General features: G+C 33.0%; 2 protein-coding genes across 7 annotated transcripts; one reads left to right on the forward strand and one right to left on the reverse strand.

Annotated features, from left to right (window-relative positions):
* The first annotated feature begins 1,684 nt into the window (after positions 1 to 1,684).
* LOC129894688 (tryptophan aminotransferase-related protein 4-like) lies at positions 1,685 to 6,485 on the forward strand. Its single transcript, XM_055970352.1, is given in 8 exon segments — positions 1,685 to 1,690; positions 1,991 to 2,162; positions 2,355 to 2,424; positions 3,262 to 3,509; positions 3,512 to 3,552; positions 5,311 to 5,603; positions 5,817 to 6,097; positions 6,259 to 6,485. Coding segments are annotated over 8 exon segments (1,338 nt in total).
* LOC129879986 (S-adenosylmethionine carrier 1, chloroplastic/mitochondrial-like) lies at positions 3,331 to 14,169 on the reverse strand. Of its 6 annotated transcripts, none has more exons than XM_055953779.1 (14): positions 14,052 to 14,169; positions 13,815 to 13,854; positions 12,754 to 12,867; positions 11,750 to 11,836; positions 11,348 to 11,420; positions 9,322 to 9,412; positions 8,893 to 8,946; positions 8,724 to 8,819; positions 8,525 to 8,614; positions 8,121 to 8,172; positions 7,575 to 7,636; positions 7,401 to 7,481; positions 6,762 to 6,894; positions 3,331 to 4,804 (listed from the first exon to the last, which is right to left on the reverse strand). In XM_055953779.1, the coding sequence occupies exons 2-13, from the start codon at positions 13,843 to 13,845 to the stop codon at positions 6,790 to 6,792; spliced, it is 936 nt and encodes a 311-aa protein (XP_055809754.1). In that variant the 5' UTR covers positions 13,846 to 13,854; positions 14,052 to 14,169; the 3' UTR covers positions 3,331 to 4,804; positions 6,762 to 6,789. The 6 variants fall into 6 exon arrangements, with proteins under 6 accessions (XP_055809754.1, XP_055809762.1, XP_055809780.1 ...); XM_055953787.1 differs by lacking the exon at positions 3,331 to 4,804 and adding an exon at positions 5,518 to 5,536; XM_055953805.1 differs by lacking the exon at positions 3,331 to 4,804 and having other exon boundaries at positions 6,517 to 6,894; positions 12,754 to 12,855.
* Positions 14,170 to 18,194: the final 4,025 nt, after the last annotated feature.

The following is an 18,194-nucleotide window of genomic DNA, read 5'->3' on the forward strand; positions in this document are numbered from 1 at the left end:
TTCTCTCTCTAAGTGGGCCAAATCCATCGGTGACCCCTTAAAGTTGGCACCAACTTTCACTTAGACACTTCAACCGGGCGATGTTTATTTTAGACACCTCATGTAGGGGCCCGCTGTGTCATTTTGACACTTTTTTGACAATAAGCAAAAAATAGAATGAGAGTGTAATACACTCGTTGATGACGTGACAAACAACCAATTAAATGATTACATGTGTTATTTTAAGTTAAAAATTATTTTAAAATTCACTTAGTAAATAAAATAAAAACATTATTCTAAAAAAATCAATTGCAACCCCCCCCCCCGCCCCTCCCCGCCCCAATGGTAGTTGTCTTCTCCACTACACCCAACAATTTTCTTTATTTTTTTCTTAATCTTCTTTTTAAAGTTGTTTCAGAGCTTTTTTTTTCTTTCTATTTTGATGTTGTTTAGAGAGAAAAAGAGAGGGGGAGGAGGGAGGGAGAGAAAGAAAGAAAAAATATAAAATATGAGTATTGGTATTCATTTTTTTCGGTGAAAAAGGTGGAGAGCAGTGATGGTACCTTACCCTCCTTTTCCATTGGAAATCATCCTTTTTTATTACACTCAAAAATCTCTTTTGTGCTTTTTTAAAAATTTCTTCTTTTCTTTTACTTTTCATAGCTATTCCTTTTCTTTCTTTTAGTGTTGTTTTGTGGGAAGAAAAGAGTGAGAGGAAGAAATAAAGAGAGAAGAAATATGAAATATGGGTGTTGGTATCCATTTTTCCGGCGAAAAAAGTGGAGGGAGGTGATGGTAGATTTAGAAAAGCAATACAATGAAGAAGAAAAAAATGGCTTGGAAACGGATTTGAATAAAAAATTCGACCTCCATTGAGGGAGTTTAGGCTTGGAAAAATGGTGGAAGGTGGTGCCTTGAGAAATGGAGAAGAAAAAGAGAAAATAAAATAAAAAATGGTTAAATAAAGCCTTTCACGCGTTATTGTTGAGTGTATCACACTCACTTTGTCATGTCAGCAAAAAGTGTTAAAATGAAACAGCGGGCCCCTACATGAGGTGTTTAAAGTGAACATCGCCCGGTTGAAGTGTCTAAGTGAAAATTGGTGCCAACTTTAAGAGGCCACCGATGGATTTGGCCCCCTAAGTGGGTAGATATGTTATGTATCATGTATCTGCCATATGTATGTTATGTATTTGTTGTGTAACTGGGTATGAATCTGAGTTGTGCATGGTGTATTTGATATCCATATGAATTGATGTGTATCTGTTGATTCTTTCATATATGTGTTACGTATCTTGCAAATGTATATAGGTCATGTATTTACTCGCAGTCAGTTTCCAATAATATTTTTTTCCAGTAGTTTTCAATAATATCTACCCTTTTTTTTTTCATTTTTCCAATATATGGATATCGACGTGTATCCAAGAAAGCTCGAAATTCGAATTAATAGAAACAGTGATTGGAGAAGAAATTCAGGAAAGAAGTGAAAATATTTCCAATTCTCGAAAAAAGGGAAGAATTTTGAAATTTTGACTTTTTTTTTTGGATTCTAGAGTAGTTATACGCGTGCATGATTTGCTTCTAAATTATTCTCTTTCAATTACATTTCATATTTAGATACACATAATTATATGTATGTGCTGACCATGAATTCGAGATACATTTATCTGGATGCGCCAGATACATGTATCTGGAGTCCCGAAATATGACAGTAATTAATTGTAATATCGAAAATTAACGGGAAGACAGATAATTAGCCCCTAAACTAGTGGAATTTGTGTTGTTTGTTCAAAAATTAAATAGCATGTTCCCACTCTTACCTGCCAGTCTTACACATTTTTTTTCCTCTATTTTTTATATCCCTTTCACCAAGGAAAAAAAAGGTATACATATTATAGCGTTTGTTCACTGCAGAAGCCTTCAAATTAGTTCTCAAAGAAAAGAAAAGGAAGACAATACATAATGGCAAAGATTAAGAGGTTTAGTTATGTTTTGTGTCACTTTGTTTTAGTTGCTTGTGAATATATATTTTTTTAGTAAAATGTATTATTATGATAAGGAGAAATTGAGTTGGAGCCAAAGAGCAGCAGAAGAAGCAGAAAAAGTTGCTTCAATTTCATGTTCTGGCCTTGGAAGAGCCTATATTGATGGTTATATTAATGGTGATGGAAAGCCTATTTGTGAATGCTATTCTTGTTTTTTTTTTCCACCCGGTGTCCGGAGCCCGTGGAGCCCCACTATATCCAGATTGCGCATTGCGGGGCACATTCGGGGTAGCGCTCCCAACATGACTTTTTCTATATCCAGAGCTCGAACCCAAGACCTATGATTAAGGGTGAAGCAGTCTCACCACTGCTCCACAAACCATGTTGGTAAATGCTATTCTTGTTATGCTGGCATTGATTGCTCTTTATTTTCCCCCAATTGTTCTGCTGATGCTGAAGAGTAATATTCTCCTTCCTCCAATTCATTTTTTTGGGTTACAATCTCAATGACCCATCTCTATCTCATCTATGGAATCATACTGGATAACACTATTAGAAATAAAGATTTTTCCACTTTTACTGCACGGAAGTCTTAGCCGGTCGGTGCTGGGTTGGCCCCTAGGACACTATTTGCGTAACTGAAATCCTTTTTATCTAGCATTAACTTGGAACCACGTGCATCTAAAGCACATCGTGAATCAATGAGAAATTTGTACTATAAAACATGACTTCTTGATCCCATTCAATTCCCACTGAATGAGCGCACTAGAAAAACTCACGGTGGACAACAAATTTTCATTGAAATACTGAGAATAGCCATTGGACATTTTTCTTTTTTTCACTGATTCAATCAAAATATATATGAGAATAGCCATTGAATGAAGACATACTGATTTTTTAGTAGTGTTTGTTATTGTTGTTAATGATCATCTGTAGTCTGTACTTCATATGTAGAATTACACTAGTATGTTATTATTGTTAATCATCCATCTTTAGTCTCTACCTCATATGTAGAATTACATTGTGTATGTTATTGTTGTTAATCATCCATCTCTAGCCTCTACCTTACATGTGGAATTACACTGAATATGTTATTGTGGTTAATAATCCATCTATACCTAACTTGTGAAATTACACTAAATATATTATTATTGTTAATTTTTGATCTCCACCTCACATGTGAAATTACACTGAATATGATATTGTTATTATCGTTAATCATCCATCTCTATAATGTAATGTAATGTACTTTCATCATTTTATTGTGTTATTGATTGTTAATTAAATTAATATGCAGTGGTGATCCTCTATTCTTGGAACCATTCTGGATGCAAAATGCAGCTAGCAGTGCAGTAGTAGTAGCAGGTTGGCATAGAATGAGCTATTTATTTCCTAATCAGTCCTACATATCCAAAGAGCTTGACAAAAACATAAGAAAAATACATGCAATTGCCAACAATGCTATTACACATGGAAAATACATTGTCTTTGGATCAGGCTCTACTCAGCTCCTACATGCTGCAGTTCATGCTCTTCCCTGGATAAATATTCAACAAAAGTGGTTGCAAAGAAAATTCCTTATTACGCGGTAATTCATTCTCTAATACTCCAGCTACTTCCATTCTTCTCCGTTTTCCAAGTAGAGCATTGTAGCTCTGTATAATTGAGTACGTACCAAACTGTGTGAGTATGTACCTACCATTTTGGTACCAATGTAACATGTCCATCTTGAGGCCACTTAGCTTCCTCCAATACCAATTGAAAGCAGTAGACATGGTGTATGTTTCCAAATGCTTCCCTACTTTACAGTTCATGCATCCATTTCACTCATAATATGTCTTGTTTCCCGGACAATTGCCACAATTATTTTCCAACAGATGCCTCATTCCATTTCCTACATCCTTTAATGATAAAGCCCATCACATTTCTCGGGTGTACATACTCTTTCCCAAGCCACTAAAGATATCGTATAATGTTCAACCATTTTCCCCCAGAGATAATCTCTATCCTTCCTGTCAACTTCGTTTAGAATACTTTGGGGCAATATGAAAACAACACCCCGCCCCAAAAGTTATAAATGGGAAACAAGACATCATTTATGATTAGAAATATTCCTAGAGTAAGCAACACTGATCTTATATGTGATCTTTTCAACCAACTGATGACAATCCATTTTCCCGCATTTCTTTGAAAATAATGGTAATCCCTGGTATCTTATAGGTAGTGAACCTATTGAGAAACCTAGAATGTCCAGTATCTCTGCTTGATCACTGTCTGCAATACCAACCAAGAAGATGTTAGATTTTTCCTCATTTGCCACTAGCCCAGTTACACTACTAAAGTGTTTAAGTGCCTCCATAACTCTCGTACTGAGTTTACATCACCTTTACAAAAAATCATGAGGTCATCTGCAAATATCAAATGGGTGAGCTTCATCCCCTTACACATAGGGTGATACTTAAAGCCAGGCAATCCAATCATCATTCTCAAAGTCCTAGTCAAGTACTCCATTGCCAACACAAAAATAAGGGGAGACATTGAATTACCTTGTCTCAGACCCCCTTTTTCCTTCAAATACCCATGTCCATCTCCATTGACCTTGACTGAGAACTTAGTTGAGGTAATACAAACCATAACTAAGTGGACAAATGACACCGGAAAACCATATCCATTCAAAGGCTCCTCTATAAACTCCCAACTTACCATAGCATATGCATTCCTTAAGTCAATCAACATCAAACATCTAGGAAATGTCTTCCTTTTGTAACGCCTCATCAAATCATGGCAAATAAGCACATAATGCACTAGTGATCCGCCTGCTACAAATGCTGCCTGGTTTTCTGCAACCAAGTGGGAGAACGGCTTTCTCAATTTCACACATAACACCTTAGATATGCATTTGTAAAGCATATTGTAGCAAGATTTCTTAAAAATCAGGGAAATCATTGTAGCATTGACTTGTTTAAGCAGTTTCTCATTCCTTAGAAATTGTAAGACTACCTTGAGCACAGCTTCTCCTATAACCCCCAAGCTTTCTTGAAAAAAATCACTTCCATACCCATCAGGTCCAGGTTAAGGCCAAGTTTTTGGGAGATCAAAAATGATTATTTTAATAAAGTAAGGTGTTTGGTCAAGCTTTTGAGAGAAAATAACTCCTTCTACGGAGCAGCAGAAGCTGTATTTTAGAAGTTTAATTTTTTTTTTCTCCAAAAGCACTTTATTTAAAAATATTTTTGAGAAAAGTAGTTTGGAAAAGCTTGGTCAAACAGTAATTGTTGCTCAAAAGTATTTTAAAAATTTATTGGTCAAACGTAAATTGTTTCTCACCAAAAGTACTTTTTATCAGCTTTATAAGCATCAAACGGAATACTTTCAAACACGTCATTACGAATTTGAAGGAGACTCATCCATGTTGAAGAACAAATCAGATTTTGCTGGAAATGTGATTGAGTTTGTGACTTCACCAAACAATCCAGATGGAAATTTGGAAAGTCCAGTTCTAAAAGGCCCAAATGTGAAGCCCATTTATGATCATGCTTATTACTGGCCTCATTACACAGCAATTCCAGCACCTGCTGATGAAGATCTCATGATTTTCTCCATGTCTAAGCTCACTGGTCATGCTAGAACCAGATTTGGGTATTAAAAACAACTCTCCAAGTGAAAAATAGTCGTCGTTTTGGAGTTTCAAATTCCACAAGTGAAACTCCAGAGCACATCATCATGGATTTCTCTAGTTAAATTTAAAACTCGAGAATGGTAGCTATTTTTTAATTTATATAAGATCCAAAACAATGACTATTTTTCAATTATAGAAGCTGAAAAGAGGCTAATTGCTATTCATTAATGCAGGTGGGCTATTGTGAAAGATGTGAAAGTGCATAAAAGAATGATGGAATTTATTGATTTGGCTGAAATGGGGATCTCAAAGGATGTCCAGTTGAGAGCTTTAACACTTTTGAAAGTTGTTGTTCAAGGAGAAGGCAAGCAAATCTTCAATTTTGCACAGCAAATCTTGAGGGATCGCTGGGAAAAATTGAGTCACATCTTCTCCCTTACTAAACATTTTAGCCTCCAAACAATTCCAGCTCAGTATTGCACATTTCTTGAAAGAACCAGAGAGCCATCTCCAGGTGACTTTTCCTTTTTACTCTAAGAAAACTTCTACATAAATATACTTTTGTAACAATATATATAGGCCTATAACATTTGCACAAATTATCCTACCTATGCACTGTGTGCTTGTGTGTGTCTGTGCGTTCTAAAAGAGAAATTGTTGTGACGTTGATGGCAGCTTATGCATGGGTAAAGTGTAAGAGGAAAGAAGATAAAAACTGCGCAGAAGTCTTTAGAGTTGCAAAAATTATAGGTCGTCCAGGTAGAAAATTCTTAGCAGAAGATCATTATGTTAGATTCAGCTTGCTGAAGGGCCAACATGATTTTGACATGTTGATCTATCGACTGAAAGAATTGATCTCCCAAGAATATGAAGCAATGTTAAAGTTTTTAATTATTAGATGATTATCATGTAATATTTATATGATTTAAAATGTCATGTAAACCTTTCTAAACTTTCAAATTTTCTTTAATAAAAGTATAATAGTTTGAGAATAGTAGTGCAGAAGAAAAGGAAAAGGGGAAAGGCAAACTGCACAATATTGACCCAATTCTTCCTGCATTACACTAAAACCCAGCTATACGCTGCCCTCAATCAGCAGGGTTCAACCAACAATAAATCATTGACAAATGAAGAAACATTTCGAAAGAACTATGTCCGGTCGCGTAGCTACAATTTACCTGACACAAATTGATAAGGATTCAAATTCTAATCAACAGGGTGTTTTGCAGCAACTAATTTTTTTGTCCTTTCAAGAACACCAAAAAATATGGATCCTCCAATACCTATCCAAAGTACTCGCGGCCCTATTCCCTGCAATACAACTGTAAAAAATTAGTTCAGCTTGCTTGATCATCTAAGTTATATTTAATTAATTGTCAACATTGTATATAGACATCACTTCCCACAAGAATTCCATGCTGAACTCTATTGCAATATTAGAACTCCTAGTGGTTTTTATATGAAATTGTTGAAGAGATTAAATGTTCGAAGGACTTGGTATTACTTTGGACCTTCTTTCCCTCCAACAAATGAAAGAGGACAGACAACATGTCAAATTTCAATGGGCAAAGTTTCGGAAATAAAACGCGATATAAAGAGAGAATGATCGCGGATGCTGCTGCTATCATATATTATGGCTGACAAACTGACAAGCTAATATAAAAATTGATACTCCAATCAGTATAAGAAAGTTTATGCCAATCAGTCATATGCACTCTTCTTTTCGGAGTGACAAGATGAAAAGTGGAATTGTAATCACTATGTGTGCAACCCAATCCTGTGCACATAACGTAAGTCATAGAACACAAAGTCACTACCTTAAAAAGAGTAGAGGCTCCTTCTTCTCTTACAATAGTGTTAACACAATGCAAAATGCCTTCATACTGCTTTGCTGAACCCTGCAAACGTAAAATAAACATAAACAGTCAGGATTTCAATAATGAATTAACAAGAGAGAGATGTGCAGTTAGAGAGACGTGAGGGCACCAAACCTGAACCATCATTCTGGTTTTTATCACATCAAGGGGAGTAGTTATAGCTCCTGTTATTGCACCTGCAATTAATGTAAGATTCAAATGTAACAGATCTCTGAAGAACAGAAATTATTGCTGCGATATTAAATGTATAATCAGAAGAAGAATCTAGAAACAAGCTTTGCATATTGTCTCTTTGCATCCATTTCCAATTGATTTCTAATAGGAAAGAGACTTTACCATCCAAGACACTACATCAGATGAAGGACCACTTTCAAGTGAAATGCATCTCTAAAATTCTCCTTCTTTTGTTTTTTCAAGAAGCGTGTCCTAACTAACATAGATTAGCTCGAAATTGATCCTCAATCCATGAAATATTCCATAGACTGTAAGCAAAAGGCTCTCGTGATTCATAAATATGTGTCATCTTCATGTGTATACAGATATTTGAAAAAGTACATTGATTACACGTGGATAGTTTATTTAGTGAGGGATTTCCACAGATGTACCAGTCGAAACAGATGATACCACAGAAACTGGAAATAATCTAAGACATGTGACTACCTGCAAAGGCACCAATCATTGCATTCTCGGAATCTTTAAGGTCCCTTTTTGCCTGCACAAGAACAAACGAATGTCTCTTTTCCAACAATAAGAATATAAAAACAAGCTTTTGTAAATTTATGAATAGAGAGAAGAGTTTATATATATAATCATTTGGCATTGAACTAGTAGAGGCAGAGCCAGGATTTGAAACTTGTGGGTTTAAAGATTCTACTCTTTTTAAGTTATTGAGTTCTAAATTAATAATTAGTATATGTCCAATGGATTTTTAAGACAAATGCAAGGTTTGGACCAAAGTTATTGGGTTTGGCTGAACCTGTACTCTAGCTCCGCCCCCGAGAACGGGTAATATTGAATTTGATGAAAATTGATGATGTGTAAGCATCAATACACAGCCAACTTACAGCTAACTTATACCCCATCCGCATCTGCTCGTATAAACAGAACTGGATAGCATCAAATGGTAGGTCTCGCAGTAGAAAAGAACCATACCCCTGCACTCAAGAAAGAAAACATGGGTTTTCAAAGGGCTGGGCAAAGAAAACCATCATTCAACATAGATGCAAGTTTCTGATAAATTCCTGGGAAAAAAAACCTACTTACAGCATAAAGGCCTCTAAACCCTTCCTTAGCAACAATGAGTCGGACCGCATCAGGGGCAGAAGCAAATTGGCCAGTCTGCATCCTTTGCTTAACTACCTGTAAGTTATTCATACCTTAAACCCGTGAAGCAACACCAAAACGTTGGACGGGACAATTAAGGTTTCATTACCTCGGTGGGTACACGAACAATAGAAGAAGCAGCTCCGCCAATAGCACCTGCAGTCTAAATTGAGTGTAAATAAAGTTTTATACTTCGATATTTTTGAAATGTGGGACATTTATTGCTGGTCGTTTTCTTAATTTATTCAATATAAATGAATAGACAATTCGAAAGTCAAAAAGGGACAATTGAAAATTACCTTCTATGCTCACATAGATGTGTTAATTTTAAATACACTTCCAGAAATAAGAACGAATGATCAGTGAGAGGTTCAAAGAGTTCCCGTTCCATCTTCAGGATTGTAGCTTAAATTAGGATTTAATATAGTTATAGGCTATAAACTGCGGACACAGATTGCATGGACCCAGATCATTGATTATCTAAAGTAAAGTATAACAAAATAAGGGTTGCTGACAGCTTATGAGTTGCAATACTTACCAAATGAACTAAGGCACTTAGGTTTTCAGGGAAGCTGTCCAACAATTTTCTCTTTGCAGGTTCATATACACCAAAAAATATTGCTGATGCTCTGCAAAGAACAATGTAATAATGTTAATCTTGACATGCATAACAGAGCAGTAAGAAAAAGAACATACTGGATAAAGAAAACATCACAAATAAGAGATAAAGCATTACATAACATTCTGGGAAAAAGAACAGTAACAGTAGCAAAATAATGTAATAACTGAAGCATAAGAAACAACAGGTGATAACAGAAAACGGGAGAATATGGATTAGTTTTGCTGGCATTATATTTTCTCAACTGTTTGGTTTGTTGTAGTAAATGAATAAGGTGTATTAGAATAGGAATAGTACCCTGTATTATAAATGGGAAGATTTTGTGACTAAGCAAGCATATACTACTTAATTATTTAACATAGCTATAGTTAGAAAATATTACTGCTCGCAACTAACATTTAATACTATTTACGTGGGGCCACTTCCGGTTGTGTATATCCAAAATACATTATCATATTTTCGGTTTCCCCCAATTATACAAAGTAGACTTTCTCTCTCTTTATAATTTTTTTTTACTTATTTTTCTCCTTAATTCACTCAAGCACAATCAAATTTCAAAAATTTTGTGTCTCCCTCTCAAATCTTGCTCCCAAAAATTATGTCTCCCTCCGTGGTCTTCTCTGCCTAGGTCACTTTCTCGATCTTCTTCTCTGTATACACCTCATCCTTAGGGACAATATTATTGCTCTGTATGTCGTCGTTATCGATTTGCTTCGAATTGACTGATTTCTGGATTGAGAAGTCACCCAATTGAGATTTAAAGTGAAGGAAAAAGCTAGGGTTTCCATTACCTAGAAAATTAAACTCAACACTCATGGTCATGAGTGACCATGAGTGATTGAATGGGGGAACATAGAGATCCGACTCCTAAGTCAATGGACCAACAAGATGGGGAAGATCTTTGAGGTATTTGTACATTTTGATTTGTATATTTTTTATGTCTGATTTGTATACGTATCATTAAAAACGATTTGTTAAGATATTTGGTTTGTATACATTTGTACCCTGTTTGTACACGATTTTGTTGGTACATTTGGTTTGTATAAGTTATAAAAATTCATAACTGTATAAATTCAAAATTTGTATAAAATTATCTTGTTTGTATATGATTTGTTGATACATTTGATTTGTATATAGTAAATCATAGGATTTAGATAGTACGTTTACATAAATGTATAAATTGATTATATATTTTTTATAGTATAATTTTGTTGTCATAGTTTCTGGATATTTATATGAAAATTGTAGGAAAAATTTGTATAAAGGGCAGACCGGTGCACTTAAGCTCCCGCTATGCGCAGGGTCCGGGGAAGGGCCCGACCACAAGGATCTATTGTACGCAGCCTTACCTTGCATTTCTGTCAGAGGCTGTAGGAAAAATTTGCACATGTTTCAGAATATAATTTGTATACAATTTGTATGTGTATGAATTGACTACTGGATTTGTTATTATATTTATAATTGATAAGTAATTTGTGGATGTTTGTAGATTTAGTAATTTGTGTTTTTGGTATGAAACTCCAATGAGATACAAACCCGTGATTTATGGGATTGTTTTCCTTTTTCACAACTGAAATTGCCTCTCATTTTCCTCAAAAATATTTGAGAGACGAATTGTATAAATTATTAAATGCACGGGAAATATACAAACGAAATAATTATACCAAAGCTATGGACCACAATTAGGCATATTGTAGCTATGGAGGCTAATTAAATTTTTTCTCTTAGCTATTTATGAAATTTCCTCATTATTAATTTCATGATTTACTGTGTATAAGAATAGTATTGAATAGGTATTATCAGAATACTTCCTATCAAATGACCCCATAATGTATTGAAAATTGACCTGAGTGTAATTTTTATAATGCACAATGTACATTGAACAAGAAGTTCATCCATGGATTCAGATTCATATAGTAAAGTTTTTGACATCCAGACTACTTACGGTAAGACTCCGACAAGATTTCCAGCCAATCCTGAATAAAGACCTTTCAAAATGATCTGTCCCCCACCACGAACTGCCTAACATTAAAACATGAACAGCTGGTCAAATCAACTAGTCTAGTATAAGCGGTGACAAGATTCACTTATCTGAAGTCCTTGTATAATTTAAATCAAAACTTTAGAAAATTGATACTCAAGTTCAAAGCTTGATGGATGAGAAATAAAAGGTTAAGAAGCAGTTAAAAATTGTCAAAAGCTAATCTCATTGTCTTAACTACTCATAGACAGAATGTCAAGTGAAAAAACTTTTAGAGAAGTAGTTAGTATGTGCCAAAAAGATGAGTAGTAGGAAGAAGGAAGCACATTCATAGAAGGTATTCTTCAAATGTTTAACAGAATAAACCTGCTTGAAGTCTAGTTTTAATTGTATCAATTGGATACAAAGCAGCTTCTACAACAACACCAGCAGCAGCTCCAGATACAGCTCCCTCTAAAGAAGTCCAGTGTAAGATATTTCGATCAAAAAGGAGAGGTAAATGGCCACAAGGCCTTGTTTAGAATCTGTCACTAGAAATCAAAAGCAACACAAAAAAGACACTAAAACAAAAAAGCTGCGGGAATATAACTCTCAACTAATCTACCTAGAGAGATATAACATCAACCGTGTTCATATACAATCCAGAAGAGCACTTAAAGGTATCATTCAGCAATACCTTCACAATTTTGCACCATCACCAGATGAGAAGTAAATTAACACCATTTTTCCCAACAACGTGCCGCAATAAGAAGATAAAGAAAATACAAAGATACCAGATCAAAAATCTTGACTTCTGAGATGGTTTCAGTAAACTTGAATAAGCTTGCTTCATTTCCACCTTTTAAATCCCCAGTCTTTTCAAAAGCCATTCAAGCATAATGTACCTCTAATTTTTTAATAGAATGAGCTTCTAGTCAATAAATAAATGAATAAACTTAGCTTATGAATTCCTAAGCACTGCATCCTCTGCATATGTTTCTTTGAGGACTTCATGCACAGTGGTGACCTAGTGAAGACACAAAAGAGCACAAACAATGGTCCATGCGTAACACTATAAGTATGCCAAATTCTGTTTCACCTGAAACTTCATAATTTTGTATTTTAGTCTTGATATTATTGCGGTTATCCGAAAGTCGTCTGAAATTTTTATAATTAAGTGAACTGAAAGTAATCGTGAGTAGTCCCAAAGGCAACACAGAATTTACCAGAAGAAGCAAAATTCTTTCCTCAATTCTTCTATTTTCATCTTCACTTTTTCATGTTCATATTAAAAGGGTCAGTCACTCTCTAGTAAAGTTAAAAGTCTTGATCTAATCAGTAGAACTCTAGAAAACATTGTGGTGACTTCCAGAGCAATTAGAAGAACTTACCATACAGTATGCGTAAGAGATCAAATGGATTCTGCTGTTTGCTGATTGATGCAATAGCTTTTGACTTGTGGTGGGATTTGAGTGCCTCAAAGTTCAGTCTATCTTCTGCAAGATCTTTTTATCATCAAAAGTGGCAAAATGGAACATCAATTGTCTGATTTATCTAACTTTTTCAACAGATCCTAGGAATCATTTGTAAATGTGTAAAAGGTATAAAGAACAATGATTTTGCAAATGAAAGTAGCCAAGTGAAATGGAAAAGCTCATACGTCAAACTAATGGCACTTGCTAATGCTTTGAAATATAATTTCTTTTTCCTACTTTGTTTTCTATATTCAACTATTTGTTCTGCAGATACTTTGCCAATTCTACGGTGATGATTCTATAATCAACTTAATAGTTATGCAGATACTATGTGAGGTTTCCCCAGAGATGCTACCTCTAATTTGTGAAGGCAGGTTTCCTATGATGAAATCTGGCACATCTGATACACTCTCCTCTTCCACCTTCAAAATGTTCTACGCTGCTTCTTAGAGCCTAATGCAGCTAATGAAAATCCACAGACGACAAACACATCGATTCTTTGAAACAGAAAATCTTTGCCGTGCTTTCAGCTGAATGGAACCAGTCTAGTTAATACATATGATAATTCACTTTTTCAAAATTATAACAATAAAACAGAAAACGGTTTGCTTGATAAAAAAAATGAGATTCACAAACTTCATAGGGTTAACATAAAATCATCACCACACTGAACTGAACTTAAACACACATCAATTAAGCTTCCGAGCAGGCAATGAAAAAAATTCCTCAAAACATATATTTAATCATTACACATACGAGTAAAACTGTCAATTTAACTCTAATTACAAACTACATTTTGAAAAATTGATATATATGATATCCAAATAAAAGTCCAAATTGAGCAATAAGATCGTACTCCAAATCCAGTCACTCTTTTAAGGACACAATGTATGATTATAATTCAAATTTTCAACAATGTGTAAACACTTCAATCAAGCAAAAAACAGAACTAAGCTGCACATATAGAGGATATTTACCTGTCAATTCCGTCTTCGAATTGATAGCCATTGCGTATCTCTGAAGAACAATCAATAAAAATGAGTCAGAAATTTACTCTTCAAGAATTACGAACACATTTGGTCGTCTACTATAGCAGATTGCCCAATGAATCAATCTAAATTGCTACAGAAAATTGGCTCGAACATCACGATTAGCCAAAAAAAATACTAATAATAAAAATTACAAAAATGCAGTCTGAAAGGAAAATTGCTAACCTGTGAATGGAGCTAATATTGGCTGCATACAACACACAGCACACGAAGAACAGTCGCCGGTGCAATAATTTTCAGGGGTTTAGAGAGTTTGAGAGAAAATGATAAAAATGGTCCCTCATGTTTGAGAGTAAGTTCAAAATAGCGCTTTAAGTATGCATTTAACAGTTTTGATTCATTAAGTTTGTCAAAAGTTAATAGTTTTAGTCTCTTGATTTTTTTTTTTTTATCGAACTCTATCTATTGAATTTAACGGAAACTATGAAAAACATTTATAATAAACACCGAAAAAGTCACATCAAATCTAAAATATACTACACAATGTTGATACCCAATTTTGATCCTCCACGACACAAATTAGCTATCGAGTTTCTTTAAATTTTGAACATTTTTGAAATAATTAAATTTTATAAAAATGAAATATTTTCATGTTATTCCTAACTATTTTTGTCTTTTTATATAATTTTAGGATAATATACATATTTTTATATAACTATATCCTTAATTACTACTTATGTGATTATTCGAAAATCATCTCAATTTTTTTTATTTTTAACTAAATATTATGTTAATTAGGTTAGTTTAATTATAGTTTGTATTTTCAAATTAATTGGTTTTTGACTAAAACAATGCAGTTCTCCACATCGAAAATCCATGAAGAATTTGGGGTTTTAGGAGCTTATATAAAGGTTCATATTCTCATTAAGAAGAGGGAAAGAAGTGAGATTTTTTAGCCACTCCAAAGTTAGAATTTTTTTTTATTTGGCTAGGATTTTGGACTCTTGTCTCCAGCCTAAAAGTTGTGAAAATTTATAGCTTTCAATTTATATTTTTCTTTGAGAAAAATAGGAGATTAAAGTCAAAATTTAGGCTAAGAACAGAGTTCTTATAACGTCAAACTCACGAAAGTTTGAATCTAAATTTTCAATTTTTTCTTTTTTGTGGATTGGAGTTTCGTCAAGTTCTTCGATGGTGGTAAAATCGTCTTCCGCTCGTCGTCTTCAGTCTCGCTATCTGAAAAGAGGTAAAATCTTTTCTCAGCTTTATTTTATTTAATTATTTCATGTTTTATATTTAATTGATTCGTAATCTTATTTTTTTTAGTTAGCATTATTAAGAATAAGTAGATTAATGATATAATTTTTTTATAGCTAGCATGTGTTAGAATTATTTTATGAAAGCTCTTAGTTTTGTTCATTATTTTTCCAAGTAATTTTCTTTGACAATATATAGTTTCATGTTTTTAATTTATTCTTTTAACATGATTTAGATAAAAAAAATATGCTAAACTTATGATTTAATTAAAACTTTCATGACCTAATTGATTTAATTCTTTCTTTAAAATTTGAGTTAGTATAACGTATATATTAATTTCGTGTCTTTTAGTTACTTGAATATATTTCTTCTTTTCTTTTCTTTGTCTACATATATATATATGTTGTTAGTCACATCAAGATGCCCATCAATTTGATACCTTAAAATCTCATGAAATATTCCTTGATTTAGCTTAAATGAGTAGATGCTTATGTAATTTTATTTTGGTACATGCGATATCAATTCAAGTCCATTTTTGGACTTCATCCTTGCATATCGTTGAGTTTTGAGTCTTCCATCATCTTGCTCGAATTGCTGAAAAGTTGATACATGGAAAGAAAGCTAATATACATGATTTGAATATTGATATTGGGCTGTATACACGGAATACATGTGGAAAACAGTATTGTATACATTGATATACAGTATATATATAGTCCGATATGCAAGAAAACAATGTTGTATACACTGATATACAGTGTATATACAGTATGATATATAGTGGTATATAGCATATACAGGGAACACACAGGCGGTATACAGTTTTTATATAGTTCGATATACAAAAATAATGTTGTATACACTGTATACAATATATATACAATCTGATATATAGTGTATATACAGCTGTGATATACAACAGAATTGGACCAAAAGTCCAAAACGCAAGTGGCCAAACAGCTTAGTCCAAACGTATAGAAACTAAGTGTTGGACCATATTTTCATATGTTATTTATTATTTATTTTTATTGATTCATTTTATAATAATTGATTTACTTATGTTGTTTATGATTGCTTTGATATTAATTTTAGTTTAATTTAACTTAATTAGATTCCCATAAAGATAAATCATTTCATGTTAATTTACTTTTTAAATGATTTTCTACCCTTATTTAGCCATTTTGATAAACTTTTCTTTCTTTTCATGTTATTTCTAATGTATAAGCTTGATCATTTTTTCAAAAATAGTTTTAAAGTATTTATTTCCTTTTAAATTAATATTTTCAAAAGTTAGTCAAATAATTTTCAAATCGTCGGATAACCGCGTGTTAGCGGCCACTTTGAACGCTAATACTTTCTCAAAGTGGAAATTTGAACCCTTACCAATTTTCTCTAATTTTAAGACTTAAATCTGTTAGGGTCTTTAAAGTTAAGGTTTCTTGATTTTCCTTAAAAATTAAGTGGTGACTCTTTTTTCTAAAATTGATTTTTTCTCTAAAAAGTTGAAATTAATTTTAAATTGTCTTTTTCCGACATAACACACAAAAAAACTATACTAGACATTAAGAAGGTATTAAAAAATTAGCAGGAATTATATCTCAAGACACTACATCAGACTTTAGAAATAAATTTAAAAATAGCATAAACTATTAAAAAATCACTACTAAAAACAAGCGAAAAACAACGGACAAAATCGAGGGACGCTATTGAAAAGCCAATAATTTTATTTTTAATTTTATTGTACAAAAATTAACGAACGGATCTGTTGGTTATTTTGTGAAAAAATGCATGGAGACAATAAAAAAGTTTTAAGAAAAAATTGACAGACGTTTGTTGGTTAATTTCACGCAAAAATTAAAAAAAATAAAGGGAGTTCGTCAGATTTTTTTTTATGAAAATCAAAGGACGAATGTTGATTTTCAAAATGCAAAACTGTAGTTGAAGAGTATAAATAAAAATAATAAAGATATTTTTTATATATCAATTTAACAATAAATATTGAGATTATTGTATTTTACCTAGACAATGGATTTTGTTTGTCTTTTTGTTTAGAGGCACTATTTTCCGACATTATGAAGTCCGTCGATTTTGTGTCGATTTTTCCCTATAACCGACAATGGATGTCGATTTTGTCCTTCGGTATTTGGTCTTTTTTTAAAGTAATATGCACCTCTAAATACGAGTTCTTAGCTAAAAAAATCATAATTCTTATCAAATTTAACGGATAGAGTTTGATAAGTATTTTGCTGGAGATAAATGTTAACTTTTGACAAATTTAAATGATAAAAAATGTTAAATGCATATTTAAGGAACCATTTTTGTTAATTTGTGGCACACTTAAGAGACTAAAACAGTCAAGTCATATATAAAGGACCATTTTGAACATACCATCAATCATAAGGGACTATTTTTGTCATTTTCTTGACAGTTTGAAGCAAATGAAAATACCAAAACCTATAAAGAAAAGGCTCAGAAATAGTCCCTTATATTTGGGTCTTGGTTTAAAATAGTCCTTACTCTCTATGGGGGGAAGGGGGTTGCAGTCATAAGGGTGCACTGATATATATATATATATATATATATATATATATATATATATATATATATATATATATATATATATATATATATCGAATATTATATTGAAATTAAAATATTCTATAAATATTATGAAATTTGGTATGCATTTTAAATATTTTAATATTTGGTATGATATTTGATACGTATAAAATAAATATCGAAATTATTGCACCAAAATTTTATTGTAATTATAGAATTCATATATATTATATTTAAGATTGACTAAATATTGTCACGACCCAATCTACCGGATCGTGCGGGCACCTACTCTAACACCTAGATAGGAGAATCCTTACAAAAATATATACGGAAGTTTGACAAAAAGCCAAAAAGAGTAGTGAAAATACCATAAATAAAATTTTGACTCCAAGTTTGATTACAAGAAAAACACTTTAACACCACAAAGATATTAGTCTAAACAGGTACAAGAGCTTCTAAAGATACATAGTATAAATAAAAATATGACACAGCTCCCACCATAAGGAATGAAGAGTAGAAGCTGTTGGAAACTCATCTTCGTCTTCACCTATG

Source organism: Solanum dulcamara, chromosome 1 (genome assembly GCF_947179165.1).
Source record: "Solanum dulcamara chromosome 1, daSolDulc1.2, whole genome shotgun sequence".
Classification (NCBI taxonomy): domain Eukaryota; kingdom Viridiplantae; phylum Streptophyta; class Magnoliopsida; order Solanales; family Solanaceae; genus Solanum; species Solanum dulcamara.